Below are 22,794 nucleotides of genomic sequence, written 5' to 3'. Positions count from 1 at the left end.
TCGCTATCGTTATCTCATTCCTGCTGCACGGGAAGTGGCGACTTTTATTTTTACAGACTGGTTTTGTTTTTGTTTTGAGAGCACCAGAAACACACAGCTGAAAACCCAGCTGAGAAGTCCAAAAGACAGAGCCGTGTCATCAGCCGACAAACAATTTATGACATAGGCGTCGCATTCAGGCTCCAAGGGGTGACGGTAGATGAGAATGTATCATTGCTGTTTGTTCAAGTGCCGTGTTGCTAAATTCCACAAATATTTCACACAATCACACAAAAGAATGACACATAATCCTTATTTTCCCACTATTATGTTAGTTTTATTGTATTCAACATCTAAAATAAAAAGGATTTATCAAACCAAACAATAAATAAAAGGAGAATTATATACAAGTCATTTCAAGTTTCACCTCTGCGTCCATTACTCGTTGGAACGATTCAATGAAAATGTGGTGTGAAACATGGAGCAGCATTATTGAAATATGGATGTGTCGTCCTTAAAAGGTGATCAGGGAAAGACACAAGGCATGCACGTCCACCACCATGCAAAGGGCGGCACATTAGGTCACCACACCGAATTCTGCTTTTGACTTTAACGCAACAAGAATGCAAACATAAGCTGCGAGGGTTAAGCGGTGTAGTTGAAGTGGTGCTTTGGGTAGGTAGTAGGTGGGTGAGGGGTTGGTGGGTCACGTCAGTCCTCCGACAGCAGTCGGTGGAAGTGATCCTTCCTCTTCTTCAGCACCTCCCGAAAATCCTCCTGACAAAACACAGCAGATTATATGATAGCGGAAGTGGAAAGGCTGCTGCTTCAGATAACCTGCAGTCTTATTTTATTCAAAACTGACTAGAGAGAAGAAAAACAAATCAGGTGTTGTCAGGATAAAAAAATAAATAAAAAAAAACTTTTTTTTTTTTTAAATATATATATATAACCATAACAGATGCAAACAAACTGGCAGTAAATGTGTTGAGTGAAGATAAAACAGACAAACCGCTGCAGACAGTTTCTCCATGTAGGGGATGAGCTTGTGGAGTTCTCGGTCATCTGACTCACCAGACCAACTCTTGATGGGAAGCGTGTTCAGCAACTGCAACATTAAAACGGCATCTCAAGTTGAATCAAACTGACATCGTTCAACATGGCGGACCATACCAGGTCTTGTCAATCTGTGTAATACTGACATGGTATGGGTAAGTGTGGGGTGCGTTGTCCAAAACCACAGTTTTGGCGAGATCTCTCCCCAGGATGCTGAGATCTTTTATGTAGTGCCCTTGGACACAGGCACACTCGTCCTGGTAGAGACGGTGGCTGCAACGACCATCGGTGGGGAAACAAGAGCGTGCGCACGTGTTCTTCATTTATTCCAAACAATAGGCAAAGTGAAAGCAGAACCATCAGGAAGTCTTACCGAAAGAGCTTCCTTTGCGGGTCCAGGATGTCCAGAATCTTCTCAGCGTACTCCCTCTTTGCACAGGTGTAAACAAAGAGCTGCAACACAGGAGGATCACTTCTCAATAAGACACTTGCATAGTACAAGTGAGGAGCTCTAGGGCTCCCCCTACAGCTTCAAAAGTGCCATGTCAGAAGCTATAGGAATCAAGCAAAGAAAAGGTTATGCTTACTGGTAATAAATAATGGCTGTATTTTTTTTTTATTTGTAGGAAATAACTGCAAGCTCAATACAGGTATTTGAGGCTGGATTTACACTGTACATCCAAGTGACCAATTTAATGCCTACTGTATCTGATTTCCTATAGCTGTCTATTTCCATAGATATTTCAAGTAACACACATTATACCAACTTAACACATGAAACATCCTGTATTCGCAGACACAAAAAATGCCAGACGATCGCAGGGCACACAGACAAAAGTGGTGTTTTCACATACATGAAAATCATCAATTATAACATGATAACCTTATTCAATATAATTTGTGCAATGTTATTCCACAAGTGTGCGCCAAACTGGTATCCCCTTTGCATTCAATCAATGCTCAAGAAAAAGCTTTGAGCTTCAAAAAAGGGTTGGCATTTGTTGTTGGTTAATATTTTGACTATAATTAGCACAAACATTCATTGACACAAACCTCATATACTTTTGCAATGGACTGCAGGAACTCCTTCAGATGTGGTCGCAGGATCATGTAAACCTGTTAACATACAATAGAAAGACTTTATTGCCACGAGTCAAGGCAGAAGAAGCCATTTTACTTGAACGCATCTCTTCGGGAAGCCAAAACATGCTCATGCTAACAAATGAATGGATATTAATAAGCCACCATACACAATTTAATTGCTTTAGTCATAAAAAGAAGCCCCATTTACCATCAGAATATGCACAACAATAATATTAAAACTTGCACAACATTCCACATAATCACACTTTTGTTACTATTCTCAATTTTTTCTGACTAGAAGTCTAATTTTGTTACCATAGTTTGGCTGGCCCTGCGACTTGGTGCCTTACTACCTTCCTCTGAAATGGAATGCGTACGACAATATTTACATTTCAATACAATATGCTCGTTCATTTTCATGAGCATTTCTTATCTTAATTGGAATCACCACCGAAGACGATACAGGATTCTAGTTTAGGAAAGCCATTTTAAACAAAAAAAACAAAACAATGTTTCCGTAGTCGGATCTAATCAGAACTCGTTCACTGCAGTCAACATAATAAGGGAATGGCGATTTTGGATGCCAGTTCTAGCTCTACTTGACCTCATCTTTTACAAAACAAAATTTCCTCCCATAAAATGTCACTTATAAGTCCATTGTGATTTATGTTTTTTTCTTCTTCTTCAAGATGCTTTTATTGGACTGGTGCTACTTGTAGTCCGAAAAATATGGTACACATCGTTGGACGCATTGTTGCGTCCCGTTTTAGCTCACCTTATACTGATGATCCTGAAAAGCTGCATTGAAGGTGTATTCTGCATTGTCAATCACATTCAGAGAGCCGTACATTAAAGTTTCCTCCTGAAAGCACAAACATTGCACATTGGATTAGGTTAACGCACCATCAACAGTTTGTCTTGATTTGAGGAAATGAAGGATGCAATAATAGTTTCAAAAGTTTCAATTGTCATGTTATTTAAAAAAAAAAACAATGTCAACTGCTACGACAGCATTTTACGAGCCAAGATGTCTGTAGTCAGGATTGTCAAGAGTACATCAGAGGGTGGAACTCACCAGGTCCACCACAAGCGTGGCGTCCGGGCTGCTCCTGGTTTTAGGGGGGATAACAGGCAGTCTGGGCTGGGAATATTGGGACTGTGAAGGCAGGTTCTTGATGAAAGTGAAGCTGGAAAAAAAATGTTGACAGACACAATGGTGTCTTTTTTATGAACAAAGTCCTAACTTATGTTCAGATACTGTGATTATGAAAATAGCAAGGATGACGATTGACACTTAACATAGATGAGATCTTGGCCAAACCTACACAAGTTAGAGACATGGAATCTCGAAAAACGTAAAGAGGCCGAGTGCAACACTTACGGATTGAAGATTTGGTCGTCCTCTTCGCCCACCAGGAGGTCAATGGAGCCATAACCAAACACTCCTTGTTCAGGGCTCATCAACACATTGTTTCCTGGACTCTTGTAATCTGGATTTTTTTTTAAACGACAAATTATTTTGTCACTTAATATCAGTTTGGAAATCACGTCACAACAATAGTTATGCACAAGTATTTATACAACATCAAACGGATGCATTTTAAATCTCACTTGAGTTGTCTCTCGTATTTCGCAGTACATACATGGGCAAAGAAAGCTTTTACATTTACATTACACAGATCTCGTGCCATTGAACTAACGGCCACCGTTCAGTTCAGGTGTGCCAGAATTGGCGTTAACCTCAGAGGGCCGATTTGAAACTCATTTTTCATCTTCAACCAAACAATTACTTAAATAGATAATATAGAAAAAGTACCCTTGTCTACACTATAATTAATGCAAGGGGAAACTGCATATAATGGTGATGCACATGATAACACTTTTTTTCCCAGACCGAGTACGAGCACTTACATTTGACTACTCGCTGATACTGAGCACCAATACTTGGTAATGCAATTATCTTGCAATTCAGATGAAGATGCCTTTGATATCATTATAACTTTTTATGTAATAACAATGTTCATAATAAATTTTTTTTTGGATCACTGAGATAGAAGAATTTAGAGCAGGGTTGTCCAAAATTTCATTTGAGGACCGCAAACAGAAAAATGGTCAGATGCAAGGGATTAAACACACTGAAATCAATCAATTATTTATTCTTTATATGTTCTAGTTATTAAAAAAAAAAAAACGGCTACAAAACAGCTTAAAAAAAAAAGGTGATAAGACAAAAAGTTTACGATTTTCTAGATTTTGGGGTGGCCTCAGCCGAGCGTCTCACCTGACTACAGCCTCCCCTGTACCGAAAAGCAGTGAATTTCATCTCTACATTCAGGAAAAAAATAAACGCAAACTGCTGTAAGCTAGCCAGTTCTCAAACAAGGTCATTAATGTTCATAAATCGCCCCTTGACACAAAAACCAAAGTGGAAGAAACAATGTTTACTTCTAAAATGGAGTTCTTTATTGACCAGTGTTTTGAAGAGAAAACTTATTATTTCAGTTGTAAATAATTGTTTTGTATCTTGCGTATCTAGAAAAGCTCTACAGTATATCAACCAATTTTTTAGTAGTAGTGGCATGTTTTTTAGTTTTTGTTTTTTTACAATTAATTCTCACTCTAACCACCTTTTTTTTTTTATTAGCCTTTGTGGGCCGTGTCAAATGTCATTGTGTTGTATACGGCGCAGGCCGCTGAGAAATGATGGCAGGCCGCAAATGGCCCCCGGGCCATAGTTTGCTTTGGAGTAACAACTTGTCAGTACTGACATTTTAACATCCAAATCCAACTGCATGTTTTTCTAACAGTCTTGCCATATATTTCACTTAAATGTCACAAGCCATGTTTGAATATTATTATACACAGCCCATTGTTATAGCTGCAATGTTTCTTGTGCACGATAAAATTGAGGCATTTCAGTTATGTGGTCTCTCAGTGAGTGCAAGTAGTGGGCATGTAAAGCGAGTTAATAGAGGAAGCACGAGGTTCTACTTACTCTCTTTGCTGGGTGTGAGGAATCGAACGATGGGGGTGTAGATCTTCCTGGCCGCTGAATTATGGGGAGATGCGGGGTCTATCTCGGACAGTATGCGCTCATGGCGCAAGATGGACTTGGGTGGAGTCTTGAAGTCGGAATCTTGAAGACCAGTATCAGCAAGTTAGATGCAGAAAACAAGCTCAGCGCATTAAAGGGTCTGTATCACCGACATGCGCAACTAATTTCACCAGTTTCAGCAATAAAAAGTTAATATTTTGTCTACAATTAATTTGACAACTTCATTATTAAATCGTATACAATTATGGCACCACAAGGTGGGGAGGGAAATTACCCGTTTCTTTGTCAACCGCAGTAATGGCTCTCTTTCTTGGGTGCCCACGGGGCAGCAGGCGCCTCGTCAGCGTTAGGACATCTTCAGCATCAGATGTCATTTCGACCTTCACAATAACAGGTTCTTGTTGGGCACTGGCAGCTTAATTACATTTCATTAAAAAGGTAAACAATGATTATGCAATTTATGCAAATCAAAGTGTTATGGCCATTTTAGAGCAGTATGAATTGATTAAGTGCTGTTTTGGCAGCAAAATCCATTAATTTTTCTCCATCTTGCACTTGCTGTATACTGAAAATGACATCACAGTGGTTTAGGGCTGAGCAAATGACCAATCACGGCTCATCAGTTTTCTGAAGATCAGCTGTGATTGGTTACCTGAACGGCAAAATGGCTGGCCCTGAGATGGAGAAAAGCAGGTGGATTTTTCTGCTTAATCAAGTTTGACAAACATAATATTGATCAGAATGCCAGGTTTAGACTAGTGAAGGTCCATAGAACATATTATTGAAAATAACATTTTTGGGTTGGCTTCCACTTTAAACACCCAACCAGTACAATTTAAAAGTGAACACTTTGTTATTGCAACATTTTAACTCCGTTTATTTCAAAAGGTTTCATACTGTACGTCATGTATTGGACAGATTTGATGCGGATTTGAGTTAAAATGAATCAATTTTTTTGCTGCAGACCTCCATCCATCCTTTTCTTAAACCGCTTATTCCAGAGAAAAGGCTAGCGCATTTAGCGGTAGCGGCACGTGTTGTGGCATCAGTTACGTCACTTTCGCTTATGCCACGGCATTAGCAACTGCCTTTGCCTTTCCTCTTTCCCAGTCAATGGCATCATTTGAGTTTATAAAATTATATTTTTTTTGGTTTATATGTGTTTACGAACTGTTTTTTTTGTGTCAATTTACAAAACACTTTCTTATTTTCACGGACTTGCACTGTCAGCCTGTGTGTGTGTGTGTGTGTGTGTGTGTGTGTGTGTGTGTGTGTGTGTGTGTGTGTGTTGTGGGGGGGTGCACGCAGTCAACCCCAGAATCTGTGTCATAAACAGCATTTATTTGCTGGCTTTTAGCTCGACACGAGCGTCGACATTGCTTTGGTATTTTATAGTGTTTACTAGGGGTGGGAATCTTTGAATGTCTCACGATTCGATTCCGATTTCAGAATAAATTTTTGATTCAAAATGATTTGATTGACAATAATTTTTGCTTCAATTTATAGATGTTCAAGGAAACGCAATGATCTACTCCAGTCTGACTCGCTAATGCTAATTAGGAATAAGTAATGGCAGTGGCACTAAGTTGTGGCGGGGTGGTTGCTATTTTTAATAGTGAAAGTTTGTGCGTACATGACACCCATTTAAAAGGAATTGGATGGGAGGATAATTTTATGCATTAAATCTATATTTTTAAATAATTGGCAGATTTAATCTGTAATCTGTAAAAATAATAATAATATTTCTGCCAAAAATCAGAATCGGCTTCAGCCTCAAAAAATGCATATCGATCTGGCCCTATTTTAGACATGTATTTAAGGCAAATTGTAAAATGTCTGAAGTCCTCTTGTTTATGTTTAACAAAGTTCAAACATCATAAATCATGCTGTTTCTACTAATTACTATGTCAAACATTCTCCAATTTCGATACTGTAAATGTATAGGATCGTATGCCGAGAAACCTTTCTTGGGAGGAGCAATATGGCGGTCGTTGCGAAGGCACAATTGATGCTCTCACCTTGAGTGACTAACATTGTGTATGAATAAAATATGACTGCCACATGCCTCAATTGCGGAGTATGTGTGGCACAGCAAGCATGTTGACCTACTTCGTGGGATGCCCTCACGTGGAGCTGTTCCATTTAAATCTGACCCAGTCTGCACAACATGGTGCTCAACTAATCCTCACAATACAGTCAACAGGACAACACAACCATTCTAATAGGCGACATTCATTGATTGAAATGCTGTACACAACAATCTAGTGTTTACAAAGCAAATTAAGAAACAAAAGGGGGAACACAGTGACTCGCCCACCACAAATCAAAAACATACTGCATGTCGAATTGAGCATATTTAATCTGAGCCACTCAAATAAACGTTTAGCTCACGTGCAAATTTTGCAATTCAGTGTTGCCTTGAGTATCTAATTAATAATCAAACGGCTGTACAGCAAAGACCGCATATCTTCGCAGACGGGCTGTTCCACACCCACTTTGAGACCACAACATTCGAATGCTAGCATTAGCTACCTAGCACAGGTAGTTTGGTTGCGCCAAGTTGTAAATGAAGGCACGGGTGTATTTTACGTTGAGGGTAAATTTGGGTAATCGCCGAAGAAAGACGTGCTAAAATTTTATATATCCAAGTTACCTTGTAAACTCGAGTTACCTTCTCTGGTAATGCACTTTCTGGTACTGATGGACGAGTTCGTTTTGGTGTCGGTGTAGCTTTGCTGCTGGTCGGCTGGCGTGTTTTCTTCGGCGTCTCCGTGTAGGGCGTCACGGTTCTTTGTGACCGGAGTCTCATTTTATTCGTTTCACATAAAGTTACTCGATACGAAATTTATAAGTAATACTTCCTGTTCACTGTTTTGCTGCGTTCCATCGTTTCTTCAACGAGTTCCTTAAGCTCCGCCTCGCCAATCCCCGCTTCGTCTCGAATCGTGCGCTCCTTTGTGCACGTTTAAATATGCTGGGGTGCGATTGGTTCAAAAGCACGGTCACGATCACTGGGCGGTGCTTGGTCTATTTTTTTTATAACTAAAAGTAAAAAAGCAAATAAATACATGCAAAAAGTAAAAGAAAAAAGCACATTCTCTAAAATGTATTTCGTAAAAGTGTTTGTTTTTTAACTGTCAGTTATGCTAAATTCGCTCATGATAACAAGTGAAAAATACTGAGTTTTTTTTTTTTTTTAACAATTGAAGATTATGTTGTTGTTGTGTAGGCTGGCACAAAATAACTCATTCACAACTAATTATTCCTGTAAGGCATGGATGGGGAATATCTCGCTTCTATTAATCTGTAGTTACTGCTCCCCCCTGGGCCACGTTACATGTCGTTTATTAGTTTCCGCTTACCGTACATATAAAATGCATATTTAGCACGTTCAATGGAGTGGATATGAAAAGCTGTCATGTGAATAATTGTTTAAGAGGAACACAGGGTTACTTCCTTTATATATTCTTTTCATATATAAACTTACATAAAAATTTAAATAAAACACCATATGCCGTAGTGACATTTAAGAAAGTTGATATTTTATTAATTTCAAATTCAAATTTAAAGTATTCACACAAACACATATCGAGTAAATAGGCAAGAATAACTCTTCGCCATTCAAGAGAGAGAGAAAAAAAACGTTGCATTGCCTTCCCACTTCACTGTTAACAAGGTTACTAGGAAACATCCCATTCATCAAAATTGTGTATGTATATATAAAGAAGGAATAAGCACACATCGAGTGAACATACTGAAGACTACTTGTGGTGCTAACAGTGGTACTCGAGAAGCATGATAAGCCGTGGGATCTCTGCTGTTGCATCAACAGAAGTTGGGCTGTAACATGCCCTCTCTGTGTTCCCACTAAACTGGAACTTGACACCCAACTGGGATGAATGCATCCAACTGGAGGTAGAGGTAGATTTTCCTGAGAAGTTTTAAGAAACGAGACACAATGTCTCATTTCCTGAAGTTCTGAAGTTAACTGAAGACGTGAGGAGCGAGCACACGTGCTTCCCTAAAATAGTCACATTATCATCATCATCATCAACATCATCATTTCTAAGTTAATAAATCTGCTCTAAAATGTAATCTCTGTGTGCTGGTTTGCGACAGCATCCGAAAAAAAGCAAAGTAATAGCAAAAACAAACATACATGATATAATTCATAGCCCTAAAAAGCCATATTTTAGAAATATTCTACTCCACGAATCTTAGTAATACATGTTAATTCATACAATTGTCACAGCAGAAGGCATCTTGTTACTTTGTCATCATCATCGTCTGCAGTCCACCTTTTCCGATGCGGAGGCAGCTGTGATGTTCCAGAAGCATTCAGACCCATAAAAGTGGTGGTGAATGGTCCATGAAGGGATTGACAGCAGCAATATTTCAAGTTACGGCAGACATTAAGTATGATATTTTTATACACAGCGAGCACGTGGATCAAATGAAACTATCCAACCTGACTGCATTCAATCCAAATTAACTGCATAAAAAAAATTAAAGAAAACAATATTTGCTAAGTTAAGACTTTTTCCCCCCCAGAAATGTTCCATTTTACATGGAGGATCCTGCCTGATAAGAGCAAAGTGTGACAATTTAAGAGCCAATCTTAACACACTTAAAATGTTGTTTGAATCCAAATATAAAGAAAATACTGTGAATCTACCCAACCACTTGGAGGGTCCCACTATGTCCCGCTCTTATCACAACCTTCCTTTGCATAAGGCAATGGCAACAAATCACGGAAGTCCCAATTAGCTGATATCTGATTGTCTGTGTTCATTAGTGGAGGGCTAACGTAATCAATATCATGATCGTCTAGGTTGTTTTTCCAGCATGTCAGTCATTGAGGTAGAAAGGTGTCAAACAGTGGCTGAAGGGATGTTCAAGAGAGTAAGGAGGTATACAGTGTCACAAATTACAATTTCTGCTGATTGTCACCGGCGCACACTAAAAAGAAAAAAAAAACACGGCAACCTCACACTGCAGATGCATTTGTTTGCGAAGGAGAGAGAAAAACAGCAACTGTTCAAATGCAAATATCTTGCAGAGCTGCTCGAACAAACACAGATCCATACAGGGGTCAAGAAAGGATGGATGGGGAGAGGGGGGGGGGGGGGGGAGTGCTTGAATGTTGCCTTAAGCGGGCAAAAGGCCAGCGAGGCAAATGTGGAAAAGAAGAAGAAGCAATGTTGATCCTTTAGCTCCAGATTGATTGAATTTCATTTTCTACAGCATCCCTCCCCCTAACAGATGCTTTTTACTAGAGCGCGTTGATTTGATTGTCAGCTCTTTACAGCATCTCTGACATCCGCTACTTAAGACAAAACCAAAATAATTTCACAAAGTAATATAGTATAGAAGTACTTCATAATGTAATATACCAAACTTAAAGCTCTAGTTTACGCGACGTAAGAAAAGCCCAGTAGATTAATTCACACCAGTAGTTATTCCCCAATCTAATATGGATGCGGGTCGTGAATTTATATGCTTTGTATAAACGTTAGCTCAGCTTCAGAGTTCAGAAGGCACTATCTGTCCTTGTTACTTCACCTTCACAGAATCTACTCTGAGAATCCGATCCTTAAGCCACTTCCATCATACAATGTCATATATTCACGAGTACTATTTTAAACATTAAAAGACAAGAAGGCGGATGTTTAGTCCTCAAACTACGCCACTGAACCACAATTGATGTTACAATGAAGCCTGCTGTTAGCTAAGTGAGGTTGCTAATGTATATTTGTAGAACCTGATACTGTCAAATGTAACAGTACTACAGACTGTCACAAAATATGAACCTAACTTCAGTTTTTGAAAGTACCACATGTAGGTAAGAAAATCGTTTCCAAAGGGCTAGTGACCAGATGTCCCGGTGTCACGTTTTTTTTTTTTTTGTCCAGTCACCAAGCCAATTGTTTGGGCCATGTGTTTGTCAATCACACAGTTGTCATAGCAATTCACACGACTAGTCTAGCTATATCAAATTGCTAACGGGCATGTTTTCATCAAACTGGAACAAAAACTACTTCCTGCTTTTGTGCGTAAGAATCATGGAAAATATATTCCTACTAGCCTAATGCCACGGTCGTCAGTCAGTTTTCATGGTGGCATCTATCCAGTGTTCCAATGTGGGACCGGCGCGAGGTAGCCAGCTTCTAATAGCTGATGACCGAGCAACATAAGTTGGATAATGGTGAGTGCATTGACATGTTTAGCGCTGATAAACTGTCAACTATGATAGCATTTAGCATTAGCTAAAGCAATTACACAACCACCAGTCACTAGGTTGACTATCAATTACATTTCTTATAGATAGTTCCCGGTGAAGATTTATTATTGTATTTGATTTTTGGCCAAACTATGGTGTCACAATTTTTCAGTTTGAAAATCTGGTCACCCTAGAAATTTGTCACTTTTGTCTTGAAAAAAAAAAACACAGCTTCCAGTAAACACATAGAATGAGATGGGACAGGTTCAATCACTTATTGACTTGTAGTAGCAGCTGGTACCTCGAAAAATGGTGATATTTCAAAAGAATATATGACCTACTATGACACCAAGGAGCAGCTGTGCTTTATGCTACTCTTGCTCACATTTGGTTTGGCAATGATGAGACACAGCGCCCCCTTGTGGAAAAGGGGCAGAACGTTCTTATTATGGTCCGATGAAGGAGTATTATGGCAACTCTCAATAGGAAAAAATAGACAAGAAAAACCTTTACAAAATTGTAAAGCTACAAGAAGTTACAAGTTATTCAATAAAAAAAAAAAGCACATATGTAAACGTAACAGTCTGAAAAATAGTGTACGTTCCATCCATTTTCTATAGCACTTGTCTACTCACATATGGATGATTAAGAGTCTGCAGTTAACCAAACATTTATGTTTTTGGAATGTGAATGCCCTGAGAAAACTCAGGCAAGCACAGAGAGAACATGAAAACTCTATGCAAGGATTAAGCAGTTTTTTTCCTTCATACTTTGACACTGTTCTCGTAATCATATAACCTTATTCTCACATTACAGTATTCTTTTTCCCCCCTCTTCAGTAGGTCCATAATACTCCTGTGTAAATTCCATTTCGTCTTCAAAAATAGTACAACTGGTGACGTGGGATTATACAATCACTTTGTGAGCAGTGCAGAATTCTCTTGGACATGATTACGTAGCAGCTGGTGGTGGCCCGGGGCGGAAAAGCAAGACTGTGATCAAAGCGACAGTGACAACTAGTCATCTCGTACTGTTTAAAGCCTCGGAAAAAAAGAACCTAGAAGCAAAGCATAGTTTACGGCGCCCTATCTTCAGTAGGAATGAGGTTGTTTGTGTGGTCAGGGTTGACAACCACTGCAGAGGTAACAAAAGATAAATGAATGAATGATCTGGAAATCTGAGGATGACCTGGTCCTCCAAACAGCAGGATAACGATAAGAAGCACTTAAATGAGAAGCACAAAGTCATGCTTACCAAAACACACACAAAAATATATGTATCTGACATCTACAACACAAACACACAACAAAAAAGCGCCAGATATTAAGTTGAACTACATCAGGTCCTCTGAGACGCAGCTAAGCGCCTCTTGACACCCGATTGTCCAAGCGAGCGTCGCTTCACCACAACAAGGATTAAGTGGACAGGCAGGTCCTGTGCATTTCTGAAAGGAAATCCGTTTTCCCACAAATACAGGCATGCATCAAGCACTTCACCAGAAAAACAAACTAAGATACAAACGAGCTGTTCTGCGAGCAAGCCGAGTATGAATCACGTGAAGTTTGCAGGAACGTCATGTCGATGCCATCAAGGCCAAAGCAAAGGCTGATTTTACTTAGTGAAAATAGCTAAGCTCGATGAGCTCCCTTCAACACTAGTCTAGTGGGGGGTGGGGGTGGGGGGGGGGGGGGTCTTGAATTCAGAGCTATCACCTCGTCTGGCCGTCAAATATATTAATAAGAACTGCTCTGCAACGGCTGCTGTGTTCATAAGGTATCTGGTTTTACACACAAATAGGTGACAGTGGTGCATTGCTTCACGACATATACTTTTAAAGCTTTTCTGATTAAAAATAGAAGATATTTTGTACTCTTTTCTTTCCATAGAATTCTAAATATATAAATGTTTTCCTGCAGCGATAGTATTGATAAAGATTTAAATGATAAAACACTATAATACAAGTCAAAATAACAAAGAACAACAAGTAAAAGGTCAAATAAAAAGAATCGCTCATCTGGAAGATGAAACATTACTGTCAGTCAGTAGCTGTGTTTGTAAGTGTAAACAGTGCATTACCCCTTCCTGGTTATTAACTTCTATTTTGCTCTTCCATAAACTGTACATGTATGCAGAAATAAATAATTCACAGGTTGTACATACATTTGTGTTTAACATATACTGGCTCTATGTTGGGATATCTTCCTCCAAAATCGATGAAGAACAAAAGAGGTGTTTTGATGACAGAACCTGAGAGTGTATTTCAAGGGATTGCGTTCGTTTGTGTATGCTTTCTCTTTTTGGCGTAGATTATATAGAAAATGAGGTCGCTTTTTTTTTTTTGGCTTTACGTAGCATGGTTTAGAAAAAAAAAATCAAGGGGAAAGGCTGAGTGAGGCTTTGTTAAGACACTGGGTTGCTGGAGGTTGAGGTAGGTGTGGTCTGCTGCTGCAGATGATGAGGAGAGACATGGCTGCCCACAGGCTTGCTGGAGAGGGACGCCCCCGATGGGGCTGACCCAGCTGCTGCCTGAGCAAAAAGGACACCTGCAAAACAAAGAGAACAGTCAAAACCAAATTAGAGAACAAAATGTGGCCTTTTTCTTCCACAAAAACGATTCGTAGCATTTTAACATTATCCCCTGTTATCAAATGCCATGTCATATATTTGTATTTGTGTTACGAAATTACATAGAACAATTAATGATGCATTGATTGCATGAAATCTGAGGTCATGGGAACTGTGCTTATGGATACTGAAGTGATGGGGATTGTGCTTATGAGCACTGATAGTTGTTGTTATGATAGATGAATGGTTAACAAATATGATTGTTGGAATGTACGCCATTAGCGCACAACAAGCAATTCACCTAAATGCAAATGACGTGAAATTAACGCGTCATTCTATATTAGTGTTGCCAAACCGGGGACAGCCTTCTTATTTATTTATGTTTTTATTTTTAGCAGTCTCCATGACAATAAAAAAGCGTGTTAAGGGCAAATTTGCGACGTTCAAAACACCCACTGACAACTTTTTTGTGAAAAGTCGAACCACTTCCTGAACCCATAAAGTGTCAAACGTCATCGGTGACGTAATTTTCCCGGAATTAATCACGCCTCGACACGCGCTTCAGAAATTTCTTCCTGGATTACTCGACACACGCTCCAAAGCCTCAGATCATTACGTCCCATCACTATCGAGGATGGTCGGAAGTCAGATTTTTCAGAGTCGGTTTTTCCCAGTTCTGACCTGAAAGTGTTCGAGGCGAAAGTAAACAAACAAAATGGCGGATAGTGAAATTTTTTGTTTCGTTTTGGTCCTCAAAACTCATTTTGGCCTCCAGCAAACTTGCCTTCTCGCAATTTTGCTTCATTTATTGTTTTTATCTTATTTCATAAGCATTTCATACAGTTCAGTAGTTCACGTATAATTTCATGCAGGGAGATAGCGGCACACTGTCACGTACGTTGTGTTACGTGAAGTTATGTTGAATATCTATGAATGGTTTTATACTCGAGTAAATTGTGTCGTACCATTCACGGTATGTGTTTCCATAAGCAAAAACAATCAATGAAAAAAAAAAGGACACTTCATTAACTATTAAACTGCATTAAATAATATTGTTGTAGTTTCTTACCTGTAACAAGAAGAAAAGCAGCAGTAAAGTGAACTTTGAGTGCAACACGATGCAGCAACTCACCAGTGTACATGACTCCGTTGAGCTCGACTGACATGCTTATGCTGTTTGTGCCATTGGTAGTGAGGTTCACAGCAGAGTCCTGCCTGCCATCTGAAACACCAACAACCAAATAGGGAAGCTGTATTAGCAAAATCAATGTTAAAGTCACAATTCAACGTGGACAGCCAGCTGCACCAATTACTCACATTTGCAACTCTGGGTACATACATTTGTGGATCTACACATTTCACGTTTTTGCAAGTTGGCCATGCAAAATCTATACCGAGACAGACATCTGCAGACATGAAACTAAGAGCACGAGGACTAAAGTGTTTGCTAGCACAGGGAGGGGAGGGAATCCCCCCCCCCTACCCCAGACAGGCGTGGTTGCATGTTTGCCTGCATGTATTTAAAAAAATTTTTTTTTACGTCTGTACGCTAAACAGGTCAACATATAGGTCCACTGTCCCACCTACAGGTGTCGTGGTTTGTGGTAACATGTCAAGCATGTGTTCAGACATTAGATACCAACTGAAACCAACCAAAGGGTATGTGGAAAGCATGTCACAAAATTCTGAGGCAAAACAGGAAAATAAGAAGAAAATGGTTCAAAGAAGAAAAGAAAAGAAATGCTAACGTGTCCTTTTCAAGTGTTACACAATTAGATAAGCAAATGTTGGTACTTTTGTTGTTTTTATTGTGACTTGATGTACTAGTGTATCACATTAGGAATACAGATACTACTTAGAAGTGTCAAAATTAATCAATTAATTGAGCAATAACAGATGATCAAATCAATTTATAATTATTTTAACAAACAAGTCATGGTTTAGACTAGAGCAATTGTTTTAACTTAAAATTGTCCAAATCATCTGATTTCAGCCCTATAGTGATCTTTAAAAGCAGAGTGATTAGCTTTTGTTTAATCAAAATAAGACATTCACAAACATCTAAATTTACTTTGGAAAACAAAGACCGAACCACTCACTGAATCAGTTTGTATGTGATATTGTTAAAGTTTATATGGTTTTTTTTTTTAGGGCTGTGCTTTTTTTCGCCTTCAAACTGTACTCACAATACCTCTAGTACTTATGATATCTAAAATTTTATTTAACACAATGACAAAAAAAAAAAGTGAACAAAGACCTTCTTGAAGCATATGATGAGATTCCCAATGTGTCAAACTGCAGCAGTGTAGTGTCAACTAGTGATGGCAAAATGAAGCTTCATGAAGCACTTATTTTTTGACTCCTCTAGATGCCACTCTTGGTTGAAACATGCAGTGGAAATGTAATCAATTTCCTTTGCACTAGCCTTTATATCTAAATCAAGAGCACCATCTAGGGGAGTCAAAAAATATTACAAGTGCTTCATGAAGCTTCATTTTGCCATCACTAGTGTCAACTATTGCAAAGGAGGATTATTTCAAAGACAGATTTTGTTTGCCTTAGGTATCAGGGGGGCTGGTATCGGCAGCCACCACAAACGAGTACTGACACCTTAAAGCTGCTCTATGTGAAAATTTACCCCAAAATATCTTTACAAAAGTCTTATTTTTGACCATTTATGACTCAAACATCTTCTAATTAGCATATTAACACCTTAGCATTTTACAGTTACTTCTGTCCAATAGTTTTCAGGCTGTATTTGGGTTCGAATTTCCCATCCTCTATGTGCGGATGTGACGACATGCACGCAGTGTGTACATGAAGAAGGGAGCGTGCAGTTGATACCGATACCTGGTATCAGTACTCACCCATTTGTATTTGTTTTTTAACCATTAAACATTACCAATAAACAACAATAAGTGGCTAATAAACAGTAATCAGGACAATCAATGCCTTGATAAAGGACTGACCTGGATGAATGACAATATTCAAAAGAACTTTAATACAAAATTAAATATGATCTGATTATGCCTTTTCCAGTACCTTGTTGGTTGATGCGGATGTTCATCGGTATCTGAGCCGTCATGGCCAACAAGTTGTGTTGCAGCGCTCTCTGCAGCAGTCGATGGTGCTCCTCTGCTGGCAGGGCCATTTTCTTCTCGGGCGGCTCTCCGGCCTCCAGTTTGTCCCTCAGCTGCTCTAAAGCCGCGACCTGAGCCGCCATCGCCGCCTGGGCCGCTGCCGCCTGCATAGCAGCCACTGAATGACCTGCCAGGGCTCCCACTGGCATGCGCGGCACACCAACTCCATGGAAAGGATGCCCGCCCTCTTCTTCTGGACAACAAAGAGGGGAACATGTTAAAAAAAAAAAAAAAACTAACTGGGAAAGGATTGACTCTTTCTTTCCCGTTACCAAACATCAACACCATGTGCGCTCACCTAGTTTGATCTTCTGGATGGGGGTGAGCGAGGCCCCATTGGTGCCTACAGTCAAACCCATGGTGGGCGTGGAGATCTTTGGCGAAGACAGCATGGTGGGGGTCCCGTTGGGCGAGTAGGTGAAGAGGGAGCCGCCGAAGCTCTGTCGTCTGCCTTCCCGTCGATTGCTGTCGATGGCGGCCTGGAGTTCGTTGGGGTTGCTGAAACTCCTCTTGTCACATTCATAGGGGTACAGGTACTTCATGTGTCTGATGGGAACCACAAATCCATTTTAAAGGAACAAGGAGATGCTTTGGAAAGCTTTACAAGATATGGCGAAGCATAGTGTGAATATAAAATTCGTTTTTTGTTTTATGATTTCTTTTTCATCCATAAGCCTGTGCAACAGTTGGGCTGACATTCAAATGAGTTGCCACCTCAACATTTCAGTAAAAATGTTAAGTCAATTGTAAAATGATCTCGGAGTTGAACCACAAGTGTAGTTTCAAGTCCTCATTCTATCTGTACTTTTCAAACAGGTGAAGAGTGGTCATCGGTGAAGCTTCTACCCACACAAGAACAACAATTATCAGTTTTCCAGAGCACTTGTCCTCATTTGGGTTGCAGTTGAGCAAGAGTTGCGACCAATATTGGGTGAGAGGTAGTGGTAGTGGTCACCCCCTCCCCCACTTGAAAGGCACACACAAGCGTTTCCCTGCTATATCGCGGTTCACCGTTTTTTTTTGTTCTCTTTTCCTTTCAGCCGTTTAGCGCACTTAACCGTTAAACACCGGGAGACCAGTAACGCAACTCACCAACATCACACGCAACCCCAGCAGGCCCCGCCTCTTATAGGCATGTATACAGACAGATTCAGTGCGTGTAATGTTTTCTCTATAATTTATGCTTCCAATTTGTTTTTTTTGTGGTCAAATATGTGTTTAAAAGGGGTGTTTTAATAAACTCAAATGTGTTGGAGGGGTAAAACTATCAAATAATTGTATGGATTTGCACTTATTGTAGATGGATGTGGAACATATCCCCGAGATTACACAGAGTAGGAGTATGCAGGGGAAAAAAACACGCAAGTGAAGAACATCCAAACTTCACACAGGAGAACCCCGATACTGCAAAATTTGACCAATAGTGAAAGCCGCCTTACATACACCAACGTTGGTCAGGTGACTGTCACTTTAAGAGTGCAAGCCTCCGCTGCATGACGTACTGTAGGAGGTAATATGGCGCCATTTTGTCAACATAGCTTTCCCAGAGCAGTTTATTTCAATAAACGCTCTGGACTGCATGCCCAAATTTCACAATGAGGTAACTGAAAAAAAATCTAATCATATAGGTTGTTCACGTACAACCAGCCGAAGTTTTCTGGACTCTAAAAACAATATTTATTGAAAATATTGAAAGTTGAGGTACAAATTTTCACGAGTGCACGTCCGTGCCTTTTCCTTTTAAACTGTGCTTTTACCTTCGTTGTTGGATACTATACAACCGTGTGGACTTAATCTACATTGGAGTAGAGTACAAACTGACGAGTTCTAGAGATTTTTCGCCGCACTTTCAACATTCTGGATGAGATGGCGCGACCAGTAAACAACGTAAACAAAACCTGGGCAGCCGAGCTGACCTAAGGCTAAGCTAATGGCTAATGGTGAAGATAGCTGGTTCATAAAATAGAATGGATAGCAAACTGTATGACACTACACCGTGTGCTACTGTATACAAACCACCACAGCTCATTGAAGTGCTGCTATATAATCATTTGTATTTATTTTGATCCTTGAAAATGTCTTCACATTAAAATGGCCAGTAGTACTAAAATGTGTTTATTTAAAAATATGTGTGCATTGTTGCAATGTCACTGCCTAGTAAATAATAATTTTGTGAGTGATTTATTCTTTGAAGCATTAATAATAAATATAAACTTGGACATATTAACCACATTCATTTCAATTGCTCATACAAGGATGAAATAGTAACACGAGGAGGAGGACCCATTGTGACGCCATAAAATGGGTTTGAGGACACGAGGTGTACGTGTGATTACTGACTGTGTGCGGAGGGTGAAGGCTGCACTGGTGATTGAGGTAGGCAGATTGAGTCCCTTGGTGATCTCCCTCCACAGTTTCTTGTTGATGACCTCCACCAGGCCCCCCTTCTCAGTCACCAGCCTGTAGAGCATGTAGAGATCCAGGACCTGCTTGGCCATGATGGGAATCCGATTCACAGGGGTTCCTGGAACGAGACCTCTCCTGTCAGCATGCTTATCTTGCATTCAACTAAATTATCAAACAAATAACATTTTTCATTCAGAAGGGTATTTGCTATGTATCAAAACATCAATTAATCCAACTGACTTAGTAATAACCTGCAGAGGGCGCACTCAGCTTCTCAGATCAAGCTTAGTAGACCCGCCCAGCATGCTTGTGACTCACAACTTGTAGATTTTTGTGTCATTGTAAAAACATACATCTTTTGTCTTCCATCTTTAGTTGTTGCCTCTTGATCTATATCAGCCATTATTCACCAACCTGTCACACTAACAGAGTGTCTGGTATTTATGACTTGACATTGATACACACTGAACCCTTGAGCATTTCTGATGCCAAACTGGTAAAACACAAAAGTTTGCACTTTTTGTTGTCGTTTTTTCTGCTTGGATGTTGGGTTAGTGTGTGCACATGTGTGTGCAGGGAGTGAAGGTAAACTGATCCCTTCTTCCTGGGCTTTGATACAATGTATGGCTTTATTGCAAGCGCATCCTGGGAACGAGGCTGTATGACCACCATCAAGCAATCATCTCTGAATTGAATAAAGACCCCACCCAGCTGAGGGAAAGATGAGCACACGGCTCTGGGTCGACCCTACATGAGGTATCACTCACTCTATATCTAGTGAAGGAGCCTGAGTCTGACACTACAGGCTGCATATAATGTCAAGAGATCATGTGTTGTTGTTACAGTATGTGTCAAGATATTATTCTACTTCAGCACCACAATTGTGGTAACAACAGTGGTTAGTTGTCACCAAAAAGCCACCGCCATTCTTGCAAAAGTGGTAAAATTGCACTACAAATTAGAGTTATGCAATATAACGACATCGTACGACATAACAGTATATCGTGACTTAATTAACTACATACTCTTTTTATATGGTGCCTCTAGTGGTCAGACTGAGACATTACAGTCGCACCGTCAGAAGAAGCTGTCAATCTTATGCTCCTAAAAGTCACCCGCTGAAACAGTTCATTTATGAGCACTTTTACGGGATAAATGGTAGACATACTTGAATGTTACTTGAAGCACTGTGTTGTCTTTATTTGAATTATTTACACCTCACTGCATTCCTGAAAGTTGTAGGACTACTACATATTTCCAATGGTATTTGGCCACTGGATATTTGTGTACCCCCCACCCCCCCCGCACATTTTATTTTGTGGTCTATATGAAATATGTATTTTAGAAGTAAATAGAAAAAAAAGATAGCAGAATTTTTTTATTAATTTCATGTAATTTTAATTGAAAGTTAGTTAAAACTATTATATATATATATATATATATATATATATATATATATATATATATAGCTTTGCTGTATTTTTTTTCCTTCACGTTTTTGGGATGTCTGCATTCAGTTTCATTCCATAAAAATAAAAGAAAAAAGGACTAAAATGGACATAAGTGTTTTTCACAGGACAGCTATGATATATTGATATCAGTATATAAAATGAGTATATACATTTTTTGTCCATATTGCACACCTCTACTGTCGATTATACTTAACCATTTAGCTAAAAAACAACAACAAAAAAAGTATTTTTTATATCAGATTGATCCATTCATAGTCACACCATTCCATTTTGCAAACTAATCCAACAACAACCAATTTTCAAAATCATAACTGTGTGAAAAACACTATATAAGTCCTTTACAAAATCATGTAACTTTTCAAATGATTTTGATTATTACATCCAAATATTGTGGCATATAATTTGTATATTACATATTTCATAGTTTTATTTAAATATATTAGTATTTTTTCCATTATTATTATTTGAGGAGAGGCATCATGTGTGGGGCCCATTTTAATCCCACAGTCTACTTAGATTGAGCATTTCTTGCCAAGTTGCTATGTTGCTTACCTCTTTTCTGCATGAAGCTGAAGAGGTCATCCAGAAACTCTTTCCTCTTTGGGTCTCCATCCAGTTCATATAGCTGTGGAGAGGAAAAGGGGTTACAAGAGGGGTTATTCACAAAATACAAGTACCACAGATGGTTATCAGTCAAAACAAAATGACTGAACAGAGAAGAACATGGTTGCAAATCTCAAATACTGGTGTCAACATCTGTTTAAAAAAAAAAAAGAAGTTCAAATATGAAAAACACTCTCGTCCACATTCTGGTCATGCAAAGAGCGACATTGAGGAATCCCATTTGGTCCAGTCAGCCTTGATGAAAACCTCATGCAGGTCCAGCTGCTGGAGGGGCTCAGAGTGCCGGAAAGTTCAGTGAAAGTTTGCAGTAAAAGTGAGCGACCCACTCAGGGGAGTACAAGGACCCTATTGAGCTTATAGAGCTTATATATGTTTTTGCGGTCCAGTTTGGCAGTGAAACTGGGATTGATCATACCATTAATATCGCACCAACATGGAGTGAGGGGAGTTGAGCCTCGGCTTGACCCTCACAAACGTCACAGGAAGACATTAACCTCTGCACATACATGACACGACCATTAAGCCCCAGAGCTGAAATGACTATTGATTTTCTGACTGATGGAAAATGAATCTTTTATTAACTATTCTGGTAATCAATTAATCTTTTGAAAGCAAATGGACAACACCACCGCCTGCATCAAACATCTCAAACATCTGCATCGTTGGATCATGTGTAATCATTGCTTTGCTGGGTTAATCTTTGGTCCACCCTTTCCACCGTGTTTCATACATTTTCTGAAAAAATTAAACTACAGTCTGTGTTTAGCAACTGTACTTTAATCGAGCCCTGTAATAGCTGCATTAAAAGCAAACTTGACAGCAACAAAACACTAATATGCGGTTTGTCTTTAAGAGACAGTGTGTATTATTTAGTGCCATACTAATAGAATGCAGCGATCTTGAAACATACGCACTACGGTGCCTCAGAGAGACTGTCCGATTAGCGGGAGCGGCGAGCAAGGACCTCGCTGGAGAAGGTAACAAGAGCGGCTAGCACAAGCTAGCTGGAGAGGCTAACAAAAGCAGCTAGCAGGAGAATCTAGCAAAAGCTAGCGAGAGCAAAGCAGAGGGAGACAAGCATCCTAATACTGTATCCACGCACAAGCGGTAGAGGCTAACTATGCTAGCAAAGTTCTTCTCCTATGGGTATCTGAAAAATGGCGGTCAAACGCGGCAGCCTTACATGGCAGTAAG

The 22,794-nt window shown here is 39.5% G+C and overlaps 2 protein-coding genes across 4 annotated transcripts in view; both read right to left on the bottom strand.

Annotated features, from left to right (window-relative positions):
* Nucleotides 1–291: 291 nt before the first annotated feature.
* ctdspl3 (CTD (carboxy-terminal domain, RNA polymerase II, polypeptide A) small phosphatase like 3) lies at nt 292–8,124 on the bottom strand. Of its 2 annotated transcripts, none has more exons than XM_086090299.1 (11): nt 7,827–8,124; nt 5,448–5,553; nt 5,114–5,254; nt 3,500–3,608; nt 3,194–3,305; nt 2,894–2,980; nt 2,089–2,151; nt 1,409–1,488; nt 1,182–1,308; nt 992–1,087; nt 292–756 (listed from the first exon to the last, which is right to left on the bottom strand). In XM_086090299.1, the coding sequence occupies exons 1-11, from the start codon at nt 7,980–7,982 to the stop codon at nt 691–693; spliced, it is 1,143 nt and encodes a 380-aa protein (XP_085946425.1). In that variant the 5' UTR covers nt 7,983–8,124; the 3' UTR covers nt 292–690. The 2 variants fall into 2 exon arrangements, with proteins under 2 accessions (XP_085946425.1, XP_085946426.1); XM_086090300.1 differs by having other exon boundaries at nt 7,845–8,124.
* Nucleotides 8,125–8,693: 569 nt separating this feature from the next.
* The window catches only part of arid3a (AT-rich interactive domain 3A), a 50,702-nt gene continuing 36,601 nt past the window's right edge, over nt 8,694–22,794 (bottom strand). Inside the window, exons 4-9 of one of the 2 annotated variants that reach the window (XM_086090084.1) lie at nt 21,529–21,601; nt 19,439–19,622; nt 17,397–17,644; nt 17,001–17,291; nt 15,091–15,180; nt 8,694–13,936 (exon numbers count right to left, since the gene is read on the bottom strand). In XM_086090084.1, the coding sequence (XP_085946210.1) occupies nt 13,794–13,936; nt 15,091–15,180; nt 17,001–17,291; nt 17,397–17,644; nt 19,439–19,622; nt 21,529–21,601 (1,029 nt within the window). In that variant the 3' untranslated portion in view covers nt 8,694–13,793. The remainder of the gene's footprint in view (nt 13,937–15,090; nt 15,181–17,000; nt 17,292–17,396; nt 17,645–19,438; nt 19,623–21,528; nt 21,602–22,794) is intronic. The other variant, XM_086090085.1, reaches the window with a different exon arrangement.

This window comes from Leptonotus elevatus, chromosome 11 (genome assembly GCF_054856555.1).
Source record: "Leptonotus elevatus isolate MCC_2025b chromosome 11, RoL_Lele_1.0, whole genome shotgun sequence".
Taxonomy (NCBI): domain Eukaryota; kingdom Metazoa; phylum Chordata; class Actinopteri; order Syngnathiformes; family Syngnathidae; genus Leptonotus; species Leptonotus elevatus.
Note: the sequence above shows the minus strand (reverse complement) of the source record. Positions and strands in the feature narration are given on the sequence as shown.